Source organism: Mesocricetus auratus, unplaced genomic scaffold, assembly GCF_017639785.1.
Source record: "Mesocricetus auratus isolate SY011 unplaced genomic scaffold, BCM_Maur_2.0 Super-Scaffold_100020, whole genome shotgun sequence".
NCBI lineage: Eukaryota > Metazoa > Chordata > Mammalia > Rodentia > Cricetidae > Mesocricetus > Mesocricetus auratus.
The window spans coordinates 22455975-22472896 of NW_024429201.1; the positions used below are offsets into that span (position 1 = coordinate 22455975).

Here is a 16922-nt window from a genome sequence, read left to right on the forward strand (position 1 = left end):
TTTGGCAGAACAAACAGAGGCCCTCTGTGCTGGAATCTGACAAGAAGCATTCCTCTATGCCCCACTGTATTTTTCTCTGTCCCGTGAATATTATTTTCTCTGTTTGTGCTGAGCCGTTCCTATTCATGGCACTGACTTGAAAGGAAGGATGTGATCTGAACCATGTCCGATAATTTTTAGAGCATGGAGTTAGAGGGTTTGGCTCTAATTTACCTAGCTCAGGCCAAGGAGGCTTCCTCATTCTCAGGAGAAGTGGACTTCCAGCAAGGTGGGTGGCCCTGGCCATAATAAGGACCACGTTTTTGAGGCAAAGGTTGCTGTCTCTTTGTTCTTGCTTCATGCTTCTGGGGCGGGGGGCTTATTTCCAAGCAGAGGAGACCCTCACAGTCTCCCTCTCAGGTGACCCCCATGGGTACCCCAGTGCCATCTTGTCTCCGTGGCTCACCCCCAGACAGCCTCTCACTCAGCCCTCCCTGTTTCTCATGTCTGGTCCATCAGCCTATCCCCATCATGCAGATGGAGAACTCTGGAAGGTCTGCGCTCAAGGCCTGTCTGTCTCTTCCTTGTTATTTTAGAGTTACCAATCTGCTATGTGTAAGGTAGGGCATATAGGGTCCAACTCCTAGGGTTACCGTGGATTCCACAGCTTTTAAGAGCAGTTATTTAAACTAGTCTTGTTTTGTCCTATGTTTTTTGAGCCAGGTTCTTACTGTGTAGTCTAAGGTAGCCCGAAACTCCCTATGTAGCCTAGTTAAACTGCCTGCCTGCCTCTTGAGTGCTGAGATTAGAGGCCTGGACCACACCTGCTTAACCTAGTGTTTAAAACAGGATGAACGTTGCGGGTAGTGAGTGTGTAGTAAGAACCAGGAGAGGATGCGCTGAGTGTGCCTGACACCAACGTTGTCTCCACACTTGAGTGATGCTGCAGGTTACCCTAACCACCCCTTCTCTATTCTGTTCCCAGCAGCCCTGGGGCCACCACTGGGCTGCAGTCTCACTGATTGCCCCTGCCCCCTTCTTCCTCCACTGTTCAAGCCCCTCATCTCACTCATCTAGTTCATGCCTTAACTGCTTTTGCCCCTTTGTTCCTTGCTCCTTCCTCAGTCCTTAGCTGCCTTCTCTCCTCCCAGAAAGCTCAGCAGGCCAGCGTGGCTGGGTGGAGGTGAGGTAGCAGGGGCGTTTGAGACCGTGTGTGGCTTGGCGTCTGGTGGGTTGAGTAAGAGAGGGGATGGAGGAAGGAGTGAGCAGGGTCGGGAGACCCAGGTGGGGTGAGGTAAAGAAGACAGGTTGTTTGTTAAAGGAGGACACTGAAGGAGCACGGGTGGCCTCTGTGGAGGAGCACTGAGCCCTGAGTAGACAGGACCACCAGCCCTGGGGAACTGAGTGTGGCTTGCTTCTGACCAGGAAGTGCTGACTGTGTGTGCATTTCCTCCTTTGTGGCCACTCCTTTTGTCCTTTGGCTCTCCAGGGCTGGCCTGGAGAAGTCCTCAGCTGAGCCTTAAGACTTCCTTGTCCAGTTCTTCAAGGAAGCCTTTTCTAGCTTCCAGGAGGGCCAGCCCTCCCCCGCTCCTCATGCCTTCTCAGCACATTTGACGCTTCCTCTAAATCACTTAAACTTTGAAACTAAATAGCTGTGTGGCTGAATTAAAAAAAATAAAAAGGAAGGGGAAGGTTTCTAGGTAAGGTGGAGGAGGAGGGTTATTATAGATATGTGGGAGAGTGTAGCCAGAGGCAGGGACATCTGGGAGAGTCCACAGTGGACATGGCCAGACTGGGCTGGGCCATCTGAGGAGGTGGGGGAGGGAGACGGGAGAGAGGAGAACCAGGTGCAGCAGTCAGGAGGCCCAAAGGAGCAAAAGGGGCAGGTAACCAAAATTTTTGGATTATATAGGAAAGGGCAACCCAGACCCCTGGGCTGCAGAGTTCAGGGTAGGGGGTGGAGTATGCCAGCCAGGTATGGACTGAGGGATGCTGGGACAACCTGGAGGCCAGTGTCTGCTTTGATATGTTAAATAGGCATCTCAGCTGTTTGTCCCAGGTTTGAAACCTAACAGTGACTTCATTAAAAGATAAATCTCTAACCCCTGAACAGATGGGCCCATAGCAGGAGCTTGTCATATATGCCCAGAACGACCGGCAGCCTGGGCATGACACTGATTGCTGGAGGCTTCCTGTGGTCCCCTACTGAGGTGGACTGTTTTAATTCTCAGAGATCACCAGAGAGTGATGGCTGAGATGAGTTGCTTCGGGATTTGAATGTTGAAACTAGATGCTTCCGGATTTGCAATTTTTCTTTCTTTCTGCAGTCTAGGGAGTCCCCTCTTCACTTAGCAGTCATCAACAACCACCCTACGGTTGTGAACAGCTTATTAAGCGCTCAGCATGATGTTGACATCTTAGATCAGGTAAGTGGCGGTGGGCCTGGACGCTCTGCTCTGTTCTTGGTGTTTCAACACCAGGTATGAGCGGGGAACTCTGCTTAGGTTCAAGGTGCCTAAAAAAAATTTCTGGGAGGCAGCGTGTGCATCCTTTTTCCGTCACGTTTCTTCTGTAACCCGCATTCTGTCCCCACACTTCTGTTTTCTGCATGGGCAAACTGGGATTCTGTGGGTATGTAATCAAGTCGTTCATTTTTAAGAGGCATAGCCAGGGCTTTGGATAAACAGTGCCAAGGCAAGTTGCCAGAGGCTCTTTAAATCAAAAGTCGCTCCACAGTGTGAAATGTTTTCCTTGGCCTGAACCCGGTTCCCATACGAAGGAAGCTTAGTTTCCATGTTGAGTATCTTCTATGCCAGAAGGCAAAAGAGACTGGGAATTAAAACAAACAACAAATAAAAAGATCACCAGATATTCAATGAGCTGGGACAGAATCAAACATCCCAGCTGAAGATAGACCCCGTGGAGCAGCAAACAATGGACTCCTGTAGCCTCTGTGAGCTGCCCCCTTCCAGGGGGAAGCGTTTCTGGGGGCCTGAGCCACGTGCAGCCTCTTTTCAGGTAATCTTTACCTGCGTCCTCTAGGTTGGGGGGAGGGCAGGAAGAGGGGCTCACCTGTCCCAATCTACCCTGTCCCCGTTTCTTCCCCTGCTGGTGACTTGATCCTTTTTGGGTCTCCTCCAGCTCCAGCCCTTTGGTTAATTTGTGACCTGTGCAGAAGGGAGACTTGCCTGCACTCCCTCCCTCCCTCCTTTGGGGTGCCTCCCTCTTCTGTGCTTCAATAGCCCACAAGTTGGGGCCAGAATTCCATGCCATGGTTATTAAATATATTTGCTTGTTCAAAATTGTTAATGTCTCAAATCTTTCCTAAAGTGAAAACCTTTTGCTAAATAGGCAGTGCCTTGTGTTCATGTGTGATTTTTGGCTCCTACAGAACTGGCTGGATCCCACTCTAGGGAAGGAGGGCTTGTCATGCCTGCCGATCAGTTACACAACTAGAACTTATCAGGTCAAACTTTTTGTTATGTTAGTAATAGACAGACAAAATTAAAAGTTTATATTTTTCACTTAAAGGCTGTAGAATCAGAATGTATAAATATGTCTAAGAAGGCCATTCTTCTGAAGAAAGCTAACTCTTGTTTTGGTGCTCCCTGTGTCCTGGACTTACAGCAGTAGTGTCAAGCACACCTGTTGAAACAGCACAGACAGGCCTTCGATGGGTTTACCAGTGTGCGTGTTGGGTGATGAGTCCCCAGAGGGGCACACTGCCACCTGCTGGTGGCCCTTACTAGTTAAGCCATTGCCTTTGCCTTTTTTGGTAGGAAGAGAACTTCTGCTTCAGGCGGCTGTGCAGCCCTTCCCCGTGGAAGTGGCTTCCTCATCCTGGTGCGGGAGTGGGGCTGGATCATATCCGGAGTCCCTGTCTGTCTAGATGTCTTCACACTGCCCCTTTCTGTAGGAGGTCAGGGTGGCGATGATTCCACTAAGAAATCAGAAGTCTTTCACAATAATGTAGACAGGGGGAAGCATCAAGAAAGTGATAAAATAGCCTTTAGTCTCTATCTAAACATCGCCATTTTTAGCATTACCAATGAATTTTTCTTCTTTTTCTGTGCATTTGTAGATTAAACTTAGCCAGATATAATGCCTTGTCTCCTAACGCTTTTTTTTTTAAGATTTACTTGTTTTTGTGTGCATTGGTGTTTTGCCTGCATGTGTGTCTGTGTGAGGGTGTTGGAACTCCTGAAGCTGGAGTTACAGTTGTGAGCTGCCATGTGAGTGCTGGGATTTGAACCCTGGTCCTCTGGAAAAACAACCAGTGCTCTTAACCTCTGAGCCATCTCTCCAGGCTCCTCCTAATACTTTTTAATATTATGTCATAAATAAATAGATTTTCCTTTGTAAGCCTTGGAAGTCGTTTTATTACGGTAAAATGCATGACATTAGTAACCATTTGAATAATTTTTAAGTACCAGAACTTCCCCTTTCCCACTCCCCAGCCCCTGGAAACCACCATCCTTCCTGTCTTTTGGAATTTGCCAATTCTATGTACCTTGCACTGAAAAAAAGTTTTTTGAAATGAGGTTTTGTTACACTTCTCAGATAGACCACAAACTCCCGGGCTTAAGGACTCCTCCTGCCCAGCCTCCCACACAGCTGGGACTACGGTTCCAGGACCACACAGCAAGCTCTGGGGTTGATCTAATAGTTGCCGATATCCTGTATGTTTATATAAGGCTTATATAATGGCTAATTACCAAGCACATGCAGCTGAGGAGAGGTGCTGCAGTATGGGAACTGCTGATGTGACCACTCCGTTACTGGGGGAAGCTTTCTATTGTGATTGGAGAGAGGACATCCAGAGGCACCTGGAAGAGTCCAGAGCAGAGAGCAAAGAAAGCAGACTGGACACGGCCGGGGCTATCTGCTAGAGAGAGAGAGCATATGGGGGGAGAATAGATAGTCAGAGAGAACAGCGAGAGAGAACGGAGCGGAGCGTTGAGAGAACACAGGGATAGCAAGGGAGGACAGGAACAGAGAGGAAGAGTGCGGGGTGGGCAAACCGTGTGGACAAATGGGTGGTGGTGGGAAGGGCCAGGTAAGGTACGTGTGATACTGAGGGAGCCTGGAGGCCAGCCTGGGCTTCCACAAGCTGATAGGCCCCGCAGGCAGCTATGTGTCCCTTCTGCCAGAGATAAGGGAAATGACTCCTTTAGACAGACGGGAACCTGCTTCACCAGTTCCTAAGGAATGCTGGCTTTTATCTGACCTCCAGAAACCCTTCTGGAAATAGTCCAGCTTGAGCTAATTTCTGGATATTTGGACTGCCTGTGTCCTCACCATAACCTCCTCTAGTCTTTCAGTACTTTAAAATGCTGCTGCAGTGTGTCCCCCGGTGCCCACGTAAGGATACAGGATACGTTGTTACCCATTTTCCCCTGTAAGCATGTGTGGAGCGCGCTCTCCCGCTTCCATAACAGGCTGACGTCTCTTGGTCTCTCGCGGCAGAGGCAGCAGACCCCTCTGCACGTAGCTGCTGATCTTGGGAATGTAGAGTTGGTGGAGACACTGCTGAAGGCCGGCTGTGACCTGAAAATCACTGACAAGGTAACTGCTCTGTGTACACTGTTTCCTGAAATGGCAGCGGAGACCTCCCCAATGGCTGCCATGTAAATAGGGACATCAGACCTCCTTCTGAGAGATGGGCTTGAACTGCATCTCCATAGACAGGAAAACACCTAGATTATTTGCTTAGTTGTGTGTGTGATTGTATGTAGCACATGGAGGCCTGGAGGCCTGGAGGCCAGTGGTCAATGTCAGGACTGCTGTGTGTGTGTGTGTGTGTGTGTGTGTGTGTGTGTGTGTGTGTGTGTGTGTGTGTGTGTGTGTGTTTGTATGTAGCACATGGAAGCCTGGGTACCAGTGGTCAGTGTCAGGACTGCTCTCTCTCTCTCTCTCCCTCCCTCCCTCCCTCCCTCCCTCCCTCCCTCCCTCCCTCCCTCCCTCCCTCCCTCCCTCCCTCCCTCTCTCTCTCTCTCTCTCTCTCTCTCTCTCTCTCTCTCTCTCTCTTTCTCTCTCTCTGTGTAGCACATGGAGGCCTGGGGGCCAGTGGTCAATGATAGAACTGCTCTCTACCATTTATTTATTTATTTACTTATTTATTTATTTTTGAGACAGGATCTCTCATTGAAATTGGAGCTTGCAATTTAGCTAGACTGGCTGGCCAGCAAGCCCCAGGGATCCACTGTCTCCATCTCCCTGGCCCTGGAGCTGCAGGGGCAAGCCTTTGTACACTGGTGCTTGCATGGTAAGCGCTTCACTAATTGAGCCATCTCCCCAGCCCTACATCTCAATCTTTTAAAATGATATCGCTTTATTTTCAAACACTGTTTTTGCAATACTTTATTCTTTGAGAATGTCATACAATGTCTTTTGAAAAGATTTTTTTTTATTCTCCCAACTGCTCTCCTTATCACCACTTCCAACCTCCCATCCTTGCCCATCCAATTTCTAGATTTCCTCTTCTTCCTCCTCCTTCTCCCCAATATTATAGTCAGGCAGTGGTAGCAACACATCTTTAATCCCAGTACTTGAGAGGCAGAGACAATCTTTGAGTTGAGGCCAGCCTGGTCTACAGAGTGAGTTCCAGGATTGTCAGGACTACATAGAGAAATCCTGACTTGAAGAAAATATAAAAAGTATATATTTTATCACACACACACACACACACACACACACACGCGCACGCACGCACGCATGCACACACACATGCACACAAAGAAAAAGAGGCTATAAGTTTGAAAGACGGTAACAGGGGTACATGGGAGAGTTTCGAGGGAGAAAAAGGCCTACATCTCAATCTTGGTTGAGATTTGTCTCTAAGAATTATTATTCAAATGACAACAATATCTGTCTTTATGATTAAAAAATTCAGTTGTGTTTTTCAAGATTAGGGATTCTCATGGTCCACATATCATGTTTGCATGTAAAGGTTTATAAAAATAATTTCCTATCCACACTTGTCTCTAACTTACCTGGTTTTCATACTACTATGCCACGTGTTTGCAATAATAACTCTGTTACTTGCACATTTAAAATATATTTTATCTTTATTCTGTTCTCCCATCTCGTTCTTAAACATTTCCTCTGTGTGTGATATGTGTGTATGTTTCTGCATGTGTTTGAGTATGTGTGTATGTGTGTGTGTGGAGGGTTGGGTCTGTGTGTGTATATGTGTGTTGGCCTGAGATGATTGGGGAATCTTTCTATATAGTTCTTCCTTATTCTTTGAGGCCAGGCCTGTCGATCAAATCCAGAGACCAGGATCCCCGTTACTGCTAGTCTTTCTAGCCACTTTGCTCCGGGGATCCTCCATTTCTGCTTTCTGAGGAGTTGCCATGTGAGTTTTACATGTGAATTGCCATGCCACCCAGCATTTACTTGGGTTCTGGGGATCTTTGGTCTTCTTTCTTTCACAACCACTGAGCCATTTTCCAAGTCCCATCCTGTTCTTACTGTGTAGCCTAGGTTGGCTTGAATTGAAGATTCTCCTGTTTCAGTTGCCAGGTTACATGTATTTACCACACACCTGGCCGTTCTTGTCTTTTGAAGACAACAGTGACACACCTATGTGCATACCCTTCTGCACGGAGCTCTCTTGCATGGGAGGAGTCTTTACAGATCAGTGTATGAAGAATTTCTTCATTATTTTCACAACAGCATGGACATATTACAATTCATTTAGTCTCCATTCCACGAGCTATCCTACATGTGTGCTTGAGCTTTGGTGGATAACTCACACATCTAAACTCATTTCTGCAGCTTAAATGCTTTCATTTTTCATGCTTTTTACATTTACTGTGTGCCTGCCTACGTGGTGTGTGTGTGTGTGTGTGTGTGTGTGTGTGTGTGTGTGTGTGTGTGTGTGTGGTTTGGTCAGGTGTCAACCATGGTGCTAAGCATATGACGTCTGCTTCTCTTGTATCCTTTGTGTTCTCCCATCATTCTGTGGACATGAGGGCTCAGGCACTTCTAAAAAGCCTGAATCTGGAGCATCTGGCCTGGGAGAGAGTTGGTTCAGAACAAACAAACTGTTAGCAGTGTGTGCTTGTTAAACTAGTAACATGTGCACACCGATTCCTTCCTTTTTATAGCACAAGGAACCAAAGTGTCTTTATCAAACACAATATGCCCCTTCCAGTCCTAGGAATAGAATCCAGGGCCTTGCCCTTGTTGGGCAATTATTCCATCTCTGAGCTATGTCCCCAGGCCAAACCCTGCCATTTTCTTCTCTGGTATCTACCTTCCTGATCTCACTGACTCTAGCTCAGCATCACAAGTTCTACATATGTCTGATCTCAGGTCATGGTGTTATTTTCCTTTTCTCTGTCAGGATTTTTTTAATCACAAAAGTAACACAAGCTGTGGGCAATGTGGCAAACATGAAAAAGTATAGGAAACATGACCACTTACCCTAGGGCCTAAACTTGGGGGGAATGCCACATAGTCCCCAGATTCGGCTGGCTAACTTCATTAACATTAAGCCTTGGTATTTTCCCATTCATTATTTTCAGAGTAACTTATTCTGTGTTTCCATTCATACTTAATTCCTCCAAGGCAGTGTGGTGGGTAGAGGCTCTATAGGAATTCTTGGGTGACCCCTGGTACCAGTTCAGTTGTCAAGATAGATCAACACTACCATTTTACGTTGTTTTTAACCAAAAGCCTAGGGTTGCTAGCCCTCAGGACACACCTTCCCCCTTTCCCCTTCTCCTTTGCTCCTTTCTTCTGAGGGTCTGGCCCATGACAGATAGCCAGTGCACATTTAACTAACACTCCCCTTTCTACTTGCTCCCAACAGTAGATGTTTCTCCACTTGCATTAAGGTCTGGATGGGTAACTGGGCATGGTGATACAGGCCTTTGATTTCAGTACTCTGGATGGGTCTCTGGGAGTTTGTGACCAACCTGGTCTACATAGCAAATTTCAGAATTCGAAGCTAGCTTTACTTGTTGCATAGTGAGATAAGAGAGAGACAGAGACAGAAAGAGAGGGGGGAGGGAGAGAGGGATAAAGGGAGAGACAGAGAGACAGAGAAAAAGGGAGGGAGGGAGGGAGGGAGGGAGAGAGGGACGAAGGAAGAGACAGAGAAACAGAGAGAGGGAGGGAGAGACAGAGAGGGAGGGAAGAAGGGAGGGAGGGGGAGAGAGAGGAAGGGAGACAGGGAGAAAGGGAGAGACAGAGAGAAACAGAGACAGACAGAGAGAAAGGAAGGAAGAGACATAGAAAGAGAGAGAGAGGGAGGAAGGGAGCTACAGAGAGAAACAGAGAGGGAGGAGGGAGGGAGAGACAGGGAAGAAGGGAGGGAGGGGGAAAGAAGGAGGAAGGGAGAGGGAGTGAGGGGGAGAGAGGGAGGAAGGGGGAGGGAGGGAGGGAAAGAGGAGAGAGAGAGAGAGAGAGAGAGAGAGAGACTGAAAAAGTCTAACTAGGGGGTCACAAAGCTCTTGGCCTCCATCAAGGACAGATGGCCCCTCCATGTTAGTGTGTTGTTTCTTAAGGAAAGTTTCTCCAGCTTGAAAATTCTGACTTTTAGAATACTGCCTTCCCAAAATAGGCTAATTATGGTGATTCAAATGGCTTTACAAGGCAGAATGCAGACAGTATGCAATTAGAGGCTTGCTAAATGCTTGCAAAATGCAATTCTTCCTAATTTCATTACCAGCTCTCCTGCTCACAGGCTGATTATGTTCAGTTCAGCCCCGACTTCCAGCTCCTCTGGGTCTTAGTGCCTGCAATTTGTGTTGGTGGGAATGCTACTTGTTGCCGCTATCCAGACATAGAAGACTTATTGAGAGAAGTTTCTGGGTCTTTAGGGTTAGAAACACAGGCTTCTAACATTGCAATTTTTCCCCCTGGAGTTATTTCTGACCATTGATTTTAATTATCTTTAGAGTTCCTGGGTGAATATGCCATAGGGCACTTGAAATGCACATAGGAGGCCTGGGGAGATAGTTTGGTAAGTTAGAGTGCTTGTCTTGAAAGCTTGAGGATCTGAGCCTCATCCCTAGTATCCATGTAAAAATACAATGCTGGGTATGGTACCATGCACATAAAAGCCCAGGATGGTGAGGTAGAGACATCCCTGGGGCTTGCTGACCAACCAGTCTAGTCTAATGGGTAAACCTCAGGCCAATGAGACACCCTGTCTCAAAGGAGGTGCTATGTGTTTCTAGTTTCTAAAGATAATACTAAGGTTGTCTTCTGGCTTCTGCATGAACGCTCATACATGTACATGGGCACACACACATGCACTTAAGAAAAAAAAGCAAATACAAACCATCCTCCTTTGTCAGGAAAACATGCATAGATGCAGAAACGGAAACTGTGCTGCCTAAAATCGAGGGGCACAGCCTGCCGAGATGTGCTCCTTGGCTGGCGAGACAGCCATCATGAGCAGGGTTCACCTTCTGTAATTTGTGTAAGATGTGACACAGGCTTCAGGCGGCATCCATTCCAAGTTATGTCCAGATCAGCCCTTTCTTACTCATCCAATTGGGTTAAAATTGGAATACTTCAACCGTGGTTAGAGGCAGTATGCTATAAAAGACAAAACTTCTAGCTGGGAGCCGGTGAGCTGAATCCTGTACTATGTGTTGCCATTATTGATATTGCTTTTGGATCCAGCCCCTTTTCTGTCTCATTACATCATCCTCCTCAAAACGAGGCTTCCAATTCCTGATCTAAAGTGGCTGCCTAGATTTCTGCTGTCGTGACAGCATTCCCCTTGGGAAGCGGAGGAATGAAAGGAGAATGTCATCTTTCCTCTCTTTGAAAAAATCTTTCCCAGGAAAAGAATGTGCCTTTGCATGTACATACCACTGGCCAGAATGCAGGTCTCATTCCTGATCACGAGGGTGTGACTGGGAAATGTTATGGGTGGCACCCATCCCGAGAGCTCTGCAAGTGCCATCACGTTCACTGCTCATCAGGACACCTGGGTAGAACTGTAGAGACCAACAGTGACTAAGGACGGGTGGCAGAGTCGGGATCCGGGTGCGGGCCTATGCTGAGAAGCTGGAGCAACATCACCCCACCCCCTCTTTTTAATTTAGCAAGGAAAGACTGCCCTGGCTGTGGCTGCCCGGAGCCATCACAGCCTCGTCGTGGATATGCTCATTAAAGCTGAGAGGTACTATGCCTGGAGAGAGGTAAGCAAGTCACTTCCAGCCAAAGCAGGGGCTCTTTTGGCAAACCCCCATCTTGCAATGGGAAATGTGGGATGTGGGATCTACACAGTCCCCCTCCCCCCCTATAGTGAACCTTACTCGGTACAATGACAACTATCCCAGTGCTGTCTCTATTCATGGGATGAAACCTCACCTCTTCTATTCCTCCTCTTCATTTGTGGGTGTCGGCAGTCAGACCTGGGAATGTGGGCCAGGCAGCCTGATCCACGACAGCATTGCTGGCCTAGCATTCCAGCCCCTGATGGCTGGCTCCACTGTGACCTCTGTCCCATGGTCTCCAGCCATGACCTGTCACAGAAGCTCCAATGAGTGGCACACACGGGAAGCATTTTGAGCTCTCCTGACTCTGCTGGTTTTGCTGTAGTCCCATGCTGGCTTTCGATTACTCAAGTTTTCTGGGGCAACCGCAAATTTACATGCCTTTGAACACACAGATCTTATCTCTAAGCCACTTTTTGTCTCTATCTTTCTTTCCTCTGACTGTCTTCCAGTCACACATCTTGGTAGACTGTCCTTTCCCCCAAGATTCAGGTCTGTGTCCTCAGGCAAGATGCTCAGACACAGGACACCTGCCCCAACTTCTAGACCTGTTTTGCTTCTCAGTCTCCGTCCTGGGTGCATGCATGGCTTCTTCTGGGCCAATGTGTCATGCTAGCATACCATACACTCCCACATGGCTCGGGTGTCCACTGCAGAGAGGCTACAAAGCTGGATTGCTGTCATTGCCAATCCTGTGATACTCTTTTTTTTTAATATGCAAAGCAAGAATGTTTATTGTTTACTTCCCCCTCATGAGCCTGCTTGGTCATCTGGATGTATATGTGAATCAATGACAAGGAAACTTGAGACATGTCATTAGGCATTGTGATCACTGTGTCAACACCACTGAGCACTCTTGCACAGCCACACACCTAGGTCAGTTTAGCCACTGTCATATGTGGTCCATGATTATCCACATAGCTATGCAACTCGTGGCCAGGTATGGAGTCTTTCAATGGTGACATAGTTTCCTTGCAACTGTTCTTGCATGTGAACAATAAAGTCTGCTTTGCCTATAAAACAACAGATCCTTGTATACAAGTAGAATTCTGTTCAGTCTTCCTCCTTGTCTGACTTATTTTATTGTCCCTTTTTGTCTTCTTCCTTCTTCATCCTTCTGTTCATTTTCTTCATCATCTTTCTGTTGCTAAGGACTCAGATTACCTTTCTCTTGTTCTTCACGCCCTTTTCTACACTTGCTTTGAAAAATCAAGCTGTTCAATCCATCTATTTTTAATGCCCCTTAGCAGTCTCATATTCTTTCGGCTACATGAGAATAAATAACTTTTGTACCAACCCCTCTTTTCTAAAAAAAAAAGTCCTTGAGAGATAGTGATGTTAAACTTTGAGAACCTTGTATAATGCACAAACACAGCTGAAGGAAGACCTCAGAAATTGTCCATTGAGAACTAAGGTGGTAGCGTGAGTCCTGAGGTCTGTGGTGGTGCTGGGAAAACTTGCTTTTAAATAAACAGCATTAATTTCTTTTTCCATTTTTAAAGTTTACCAAAGGCATTTATTATTTTAAATAATTTTTCATTAATCAACAAACTTTTATCCTGGTTTTGTGCAAAATCATTACCAATAACAAGTTTAAAGAGATCATTTGAACTTTTATAACTACTTATATATGTTATGTTTATCCACATCTCATTTAAATGATCTATATGTTGTTTGTACATGTATACTACACATTTAACCAGTATACATCATTAAATTCAGTGGTTCAGAGGCAAAGGATACTTCTTAAATCTGCCTTATACTATTAAGATTTTATTTTATATATTTATTATTATTGTGGTGGGGAGAGGGAAGGACAGAGGGAGAGAGAAGAGACAGAGAGAGGGACAGAGCGAGAGAAGAGAGAGATAGAGGAGAGAGACAGAGAGATGGACAGAGAGAGAGAGAGAGAGAGAGAGAGAGAGAGAGAGAGAGAGAGAGAGAGAGAGAGAACATGACTTTTGAGAGTCAGTGCTGGCTGTCCACTTTGAGGCGTGGTCTCTGCTGTTGTTTCCGTGGAGCTCGGGGACTACAGGCTAACACCTTCTCTTCCTCTCACCTCACCGTGGAAGTCCTGGGATTGCAGATGCACACCAGTGCATGCAGCTTTTTAAAGTGGCCTCAAGGGTCAAACTCAAGTTGTGCAGCAATCACTTTTGGTGGCTATGGCATCTTTGCAGTCCTGTTTTATGCTTTTCACTCTCTACCACTTCTGGCACTTCAGCAACTACGTCAGTCCCAATGCTTTCACTGCTAGAAAAGACCGGGGCTTTCCAAGCCCCCTGCTCCTGCCTGTAGAAGCTGGAATGTCCACCCTGCCCCAAAAGCTAGGATGCGAAGAGCACAAAATTCTCCAGGAAATAAAAATGCACAGAGCGAAGGTGAATGCAGAATCGGTCTGCGCTCTTCTCTACTCATGCTGTTTGAGGTTTTGATCTCACTGGGTGTGTTGTTTTCTGAGAAGGAACGAGCATTCCTGGAAACAAGGCATTGTGACAGTGAAGCTAGGGTAACTGGAGAAGACTACAATTTAAAGTCTTGTGGACAGCGTGGATGCTTCACACCTCCTGTTCCCGCCCCGGTCCAACACCAGCAGAAGGCCCTGCCCTGCTCCTTGGCTGAGATCCCCAGGGTGTGCATAGCATTATGGAGGAGGCAGTGAGGCTGAGTGCAGGCCCACTAAGTTCTCCAAACTCTCAAAAGGCAGGGCCCCATCCTCTTTGCCCCTTTCCTCCCTTGGCATTAACTCCCATCTTGTTTTTAGAGTACCTTTTAGTAAGATTCCCTTTTATTTAACTGGAAGACTAAAATAGAAGTCATTATACAGGAAAAAGGAGATGAGATAGGGCGCCCCAACTAAACCTTTGGGTGAGTCATGTCTTCCATTCCGTTAACAGAGCCGTGGTCCTCTGCAGTCCTAATGGCATATGTGGTATGCCGTTCTAGGAAGCCCTGGCAATTGCTTTCTCCTCCGAGACTCTTTCCACTAATGTTTTTGAGGGATTGATCAGGAAAGTCTGTGGCAGATCCCACCAAGGAGGCAGAAAGCAGTGTAGAAAGGCAAAACAAAACAAAACAAAACAAAAAAACAAGAGACAAGTCTAGGTGCAGGGCTGTTGGGCTTAGCATGACTGTAGTGACTTAAAATGAAATGACAGCCACTTCATTCTGTTCACTACCTTGTCCCCCTACCCCCTGCCTTACTCTACTCTACCCTACCCTACTCTACTCTACCCTACTCTACCCTACCCTACTCTACTCTACTCTACCTTACCCTACTCTACTCTACCCTACCCTACCCTACCCTACTCTACTCTACCCTACTCTTCCCTGCCCCATCCTGCCCTGCCTTAACCTACCCTACCCTACCTTACCCTATTCTACCCTATCCTACCCTACCCTGAGTTAGGCTTCCGGTTTCTCCTCATACTCAGGAGAGAGCAGAATGAACAGCTATGAGGTTTTATTAAGTATGTATCCAATCTGAACTCCACTGAGGTGTCAATGAGAAAATCATACACACCAAAGAATAAAGACGGTTTAGTGTTGAGAGTAAGGCCGTTAGAGCTGCTAGTTTTGATGATCCACTTGCCAACGTGTTCCCTCTGTTGTTTGGAAGTGGGCAGACACCAGTCAACAACACAGACACAACACTGCAGAATCCCTCATATTTCCTGCTCCAGACACAGTACTCATGCTTCTTATTCCAGACAGTTCTGTCCAGTTTGGATGGCAAAAATGACCTAGGACAGATTAAAAAGTCTTAGCTACTGCTTCACCAATCACTCATGACATAAGCTAGCAAGTGAGCATGTGCTGTACATAACAGTGGGTTTCCATGTAGGAGCACCATGAGGGCATCCAGGACTCAGCAGGAAGGTCTACACTGACATTCAAACAGGACCACAGTCTGGAGACCAGGCACATCCGCACCCTCCTCTGGAACCTGGCCTACCAACAGCTCAAGGAGAAGGACTGGCAGAGGCTGGCCCGTTTGTGGGGCTTTACGGAGGACCAGATCAGAGCCATCGAGGAACAGTGGTCAGGTGAGTGGGGGCCAGAGGACATAAACAGAAAGACATTTGGAGTTAGTGACAGCGGCTGTTTCTTCATTTTGAAGTAAGTGCCCAGTGCACACAACAGGCTGAGCCCAAGTATCATGGTAATAAGAGAAGTTGGCTAAATCTACAAAGGTGACTGGGAATCCAGCAGAAAGCTAAACTCTGGAGAATCTGCAGTCAGATGCTCTTGCAAAGGTTGACTATTCAGGCCCAAAAAAGAAACGAAGGCTTCACAATTGAATTAGGAACTAAAGAAGCAACAATACAATCCCTGGGCATGCCTGCGGATGCCAGTCTGGCTTTCCACCAAGATCTGCAGCTTGTCCTAGATGGAAGGCCTTACTCTGCTATAGAAAAGCTCACTGTTGAAGCTCTCTGCCCAGGAAGAGTCCTCCCACCAGGTTGGGGGATGGGTTTCTGGGAGGACATCATTTGTAGGCACACATGCAGACAATCTCACTAGCATGGCATTAACATTTGCAATCCAATCTTACTTTAATTCTTGTGGCAAATGGCACCGGAAACTTTGTGGAATTTTGAGTGAAGAATGTTGGTGCATGTTGTTGGTACTGAAGAACAACCAATAATACATTTTGTTCTTCAATTCTTTGACAGTATGGCAATAATATATGTTTTTGGTATCAAAGAAAAATGAGTTTGTTGAGGAGCACATTATTCCTGCCAAGATCCCAGGCTCCTTTTGTAGCATCTGCCCCATGGTGCCTATGGTGTATTTGCAACTGTTAACTGTCCAAAGTGACAGCAGGTAGTCATCTTATTCCAATAACCTGAGGGGTTAGGTCTCAGGTATTTTCAGGAAGAATAATCTTGACCTGAGTTACAGACCTGCTGAATTGGAGCGGCTCTATGGCACATGCTTACTGCCCAGTGATTTACAGAGCAGCAGGGAACTTGTCATACTACTGTAACTCAAAAAAAAATCTACATTTGCACAGGATGTCCAGGGAAAACATGTACTTTGAGCCTGACCTACTAGAAGACCTCATATCTTATGGGCATTGTCTGTCACCTCCAGGCAGGCATCAAAGCCATTCAGTCCCTTATAATTCCCCACCCTTACCCTGTGTGTGCTTAGGTGTGTCCCAGAACAGAAGGAACAGGCCAGGCTGCCTTGTCTCCAAAGGGTGGTCACTACAGTACAACACCAGTGAGGGATGGCAAGAGCCTCTTCCCATCACTGAGTTTTTGGCCTGAGAGATCCGAGAGGAGGAATGAATGAATGGACAATAGCAGTCATTTAAAAATGTGTCAGCAAGAGGCATCGGTGTACAATGCTTCACTCTGGACCTCTTATCTGGACACAGGTAACAAGAGCTTCTGTGAGCAAGGCTATAGGGCTCTGCTTATCTGGCTGCATGGTGCTCTGATGACACAGCCTGACCCTACCAAGCTGCTGTATGAGGACCTGGTGTGTGCAGGGTTCCTAGAATCAGCTGGTGAGTTAGTCTGCCACAATCCCACCCAAATCCCTTCTCCCTTCAATGGCAGGGTGGAGGGAATTCCTGAATTCAACAGCGATCTGATGGAGGTTGGGTGTGGACAGAACATGGAGCTGTGGAATGGGCTTGTGTGCACTCCGAGGCTTCTGCCTTGGTTAGGTCAACCAGTCAGTACCCAC

General features: G+C 46.9%; 1 protein-coding gene across 1 annotated transcript in view; it reads left to right on the forward strand.

The window, feature by feature from the left end:
- Ankdd1b (ankyrin repeat and death domain containing 1B) overlaps positions 1-16922 on the forward strand; it is a 73974-nt gene that overhangs the window by 52786 nt on the left and 4266 nt on the right. Inside the window, exons 10-14 of the mRNA XM_040728926.1 lie at positions 2307-2405; positions 5446-5544; positions 11049-11144; positions 15067-15268; positions 16609-16740. Coding sequence (XP_040584860.1) covers positions 2307-2405; positions 5446-5544; positions 11049-11144; positions 15067-15268; positions 16609-16740 — 628 coding nt within the window. The remainder of the gene's footprint in view (positions 1-2306; positions 2406-5445; positions 5545-11048; positions 11145-15066; positions 15269-16608; positions 16741-16922) is intronic.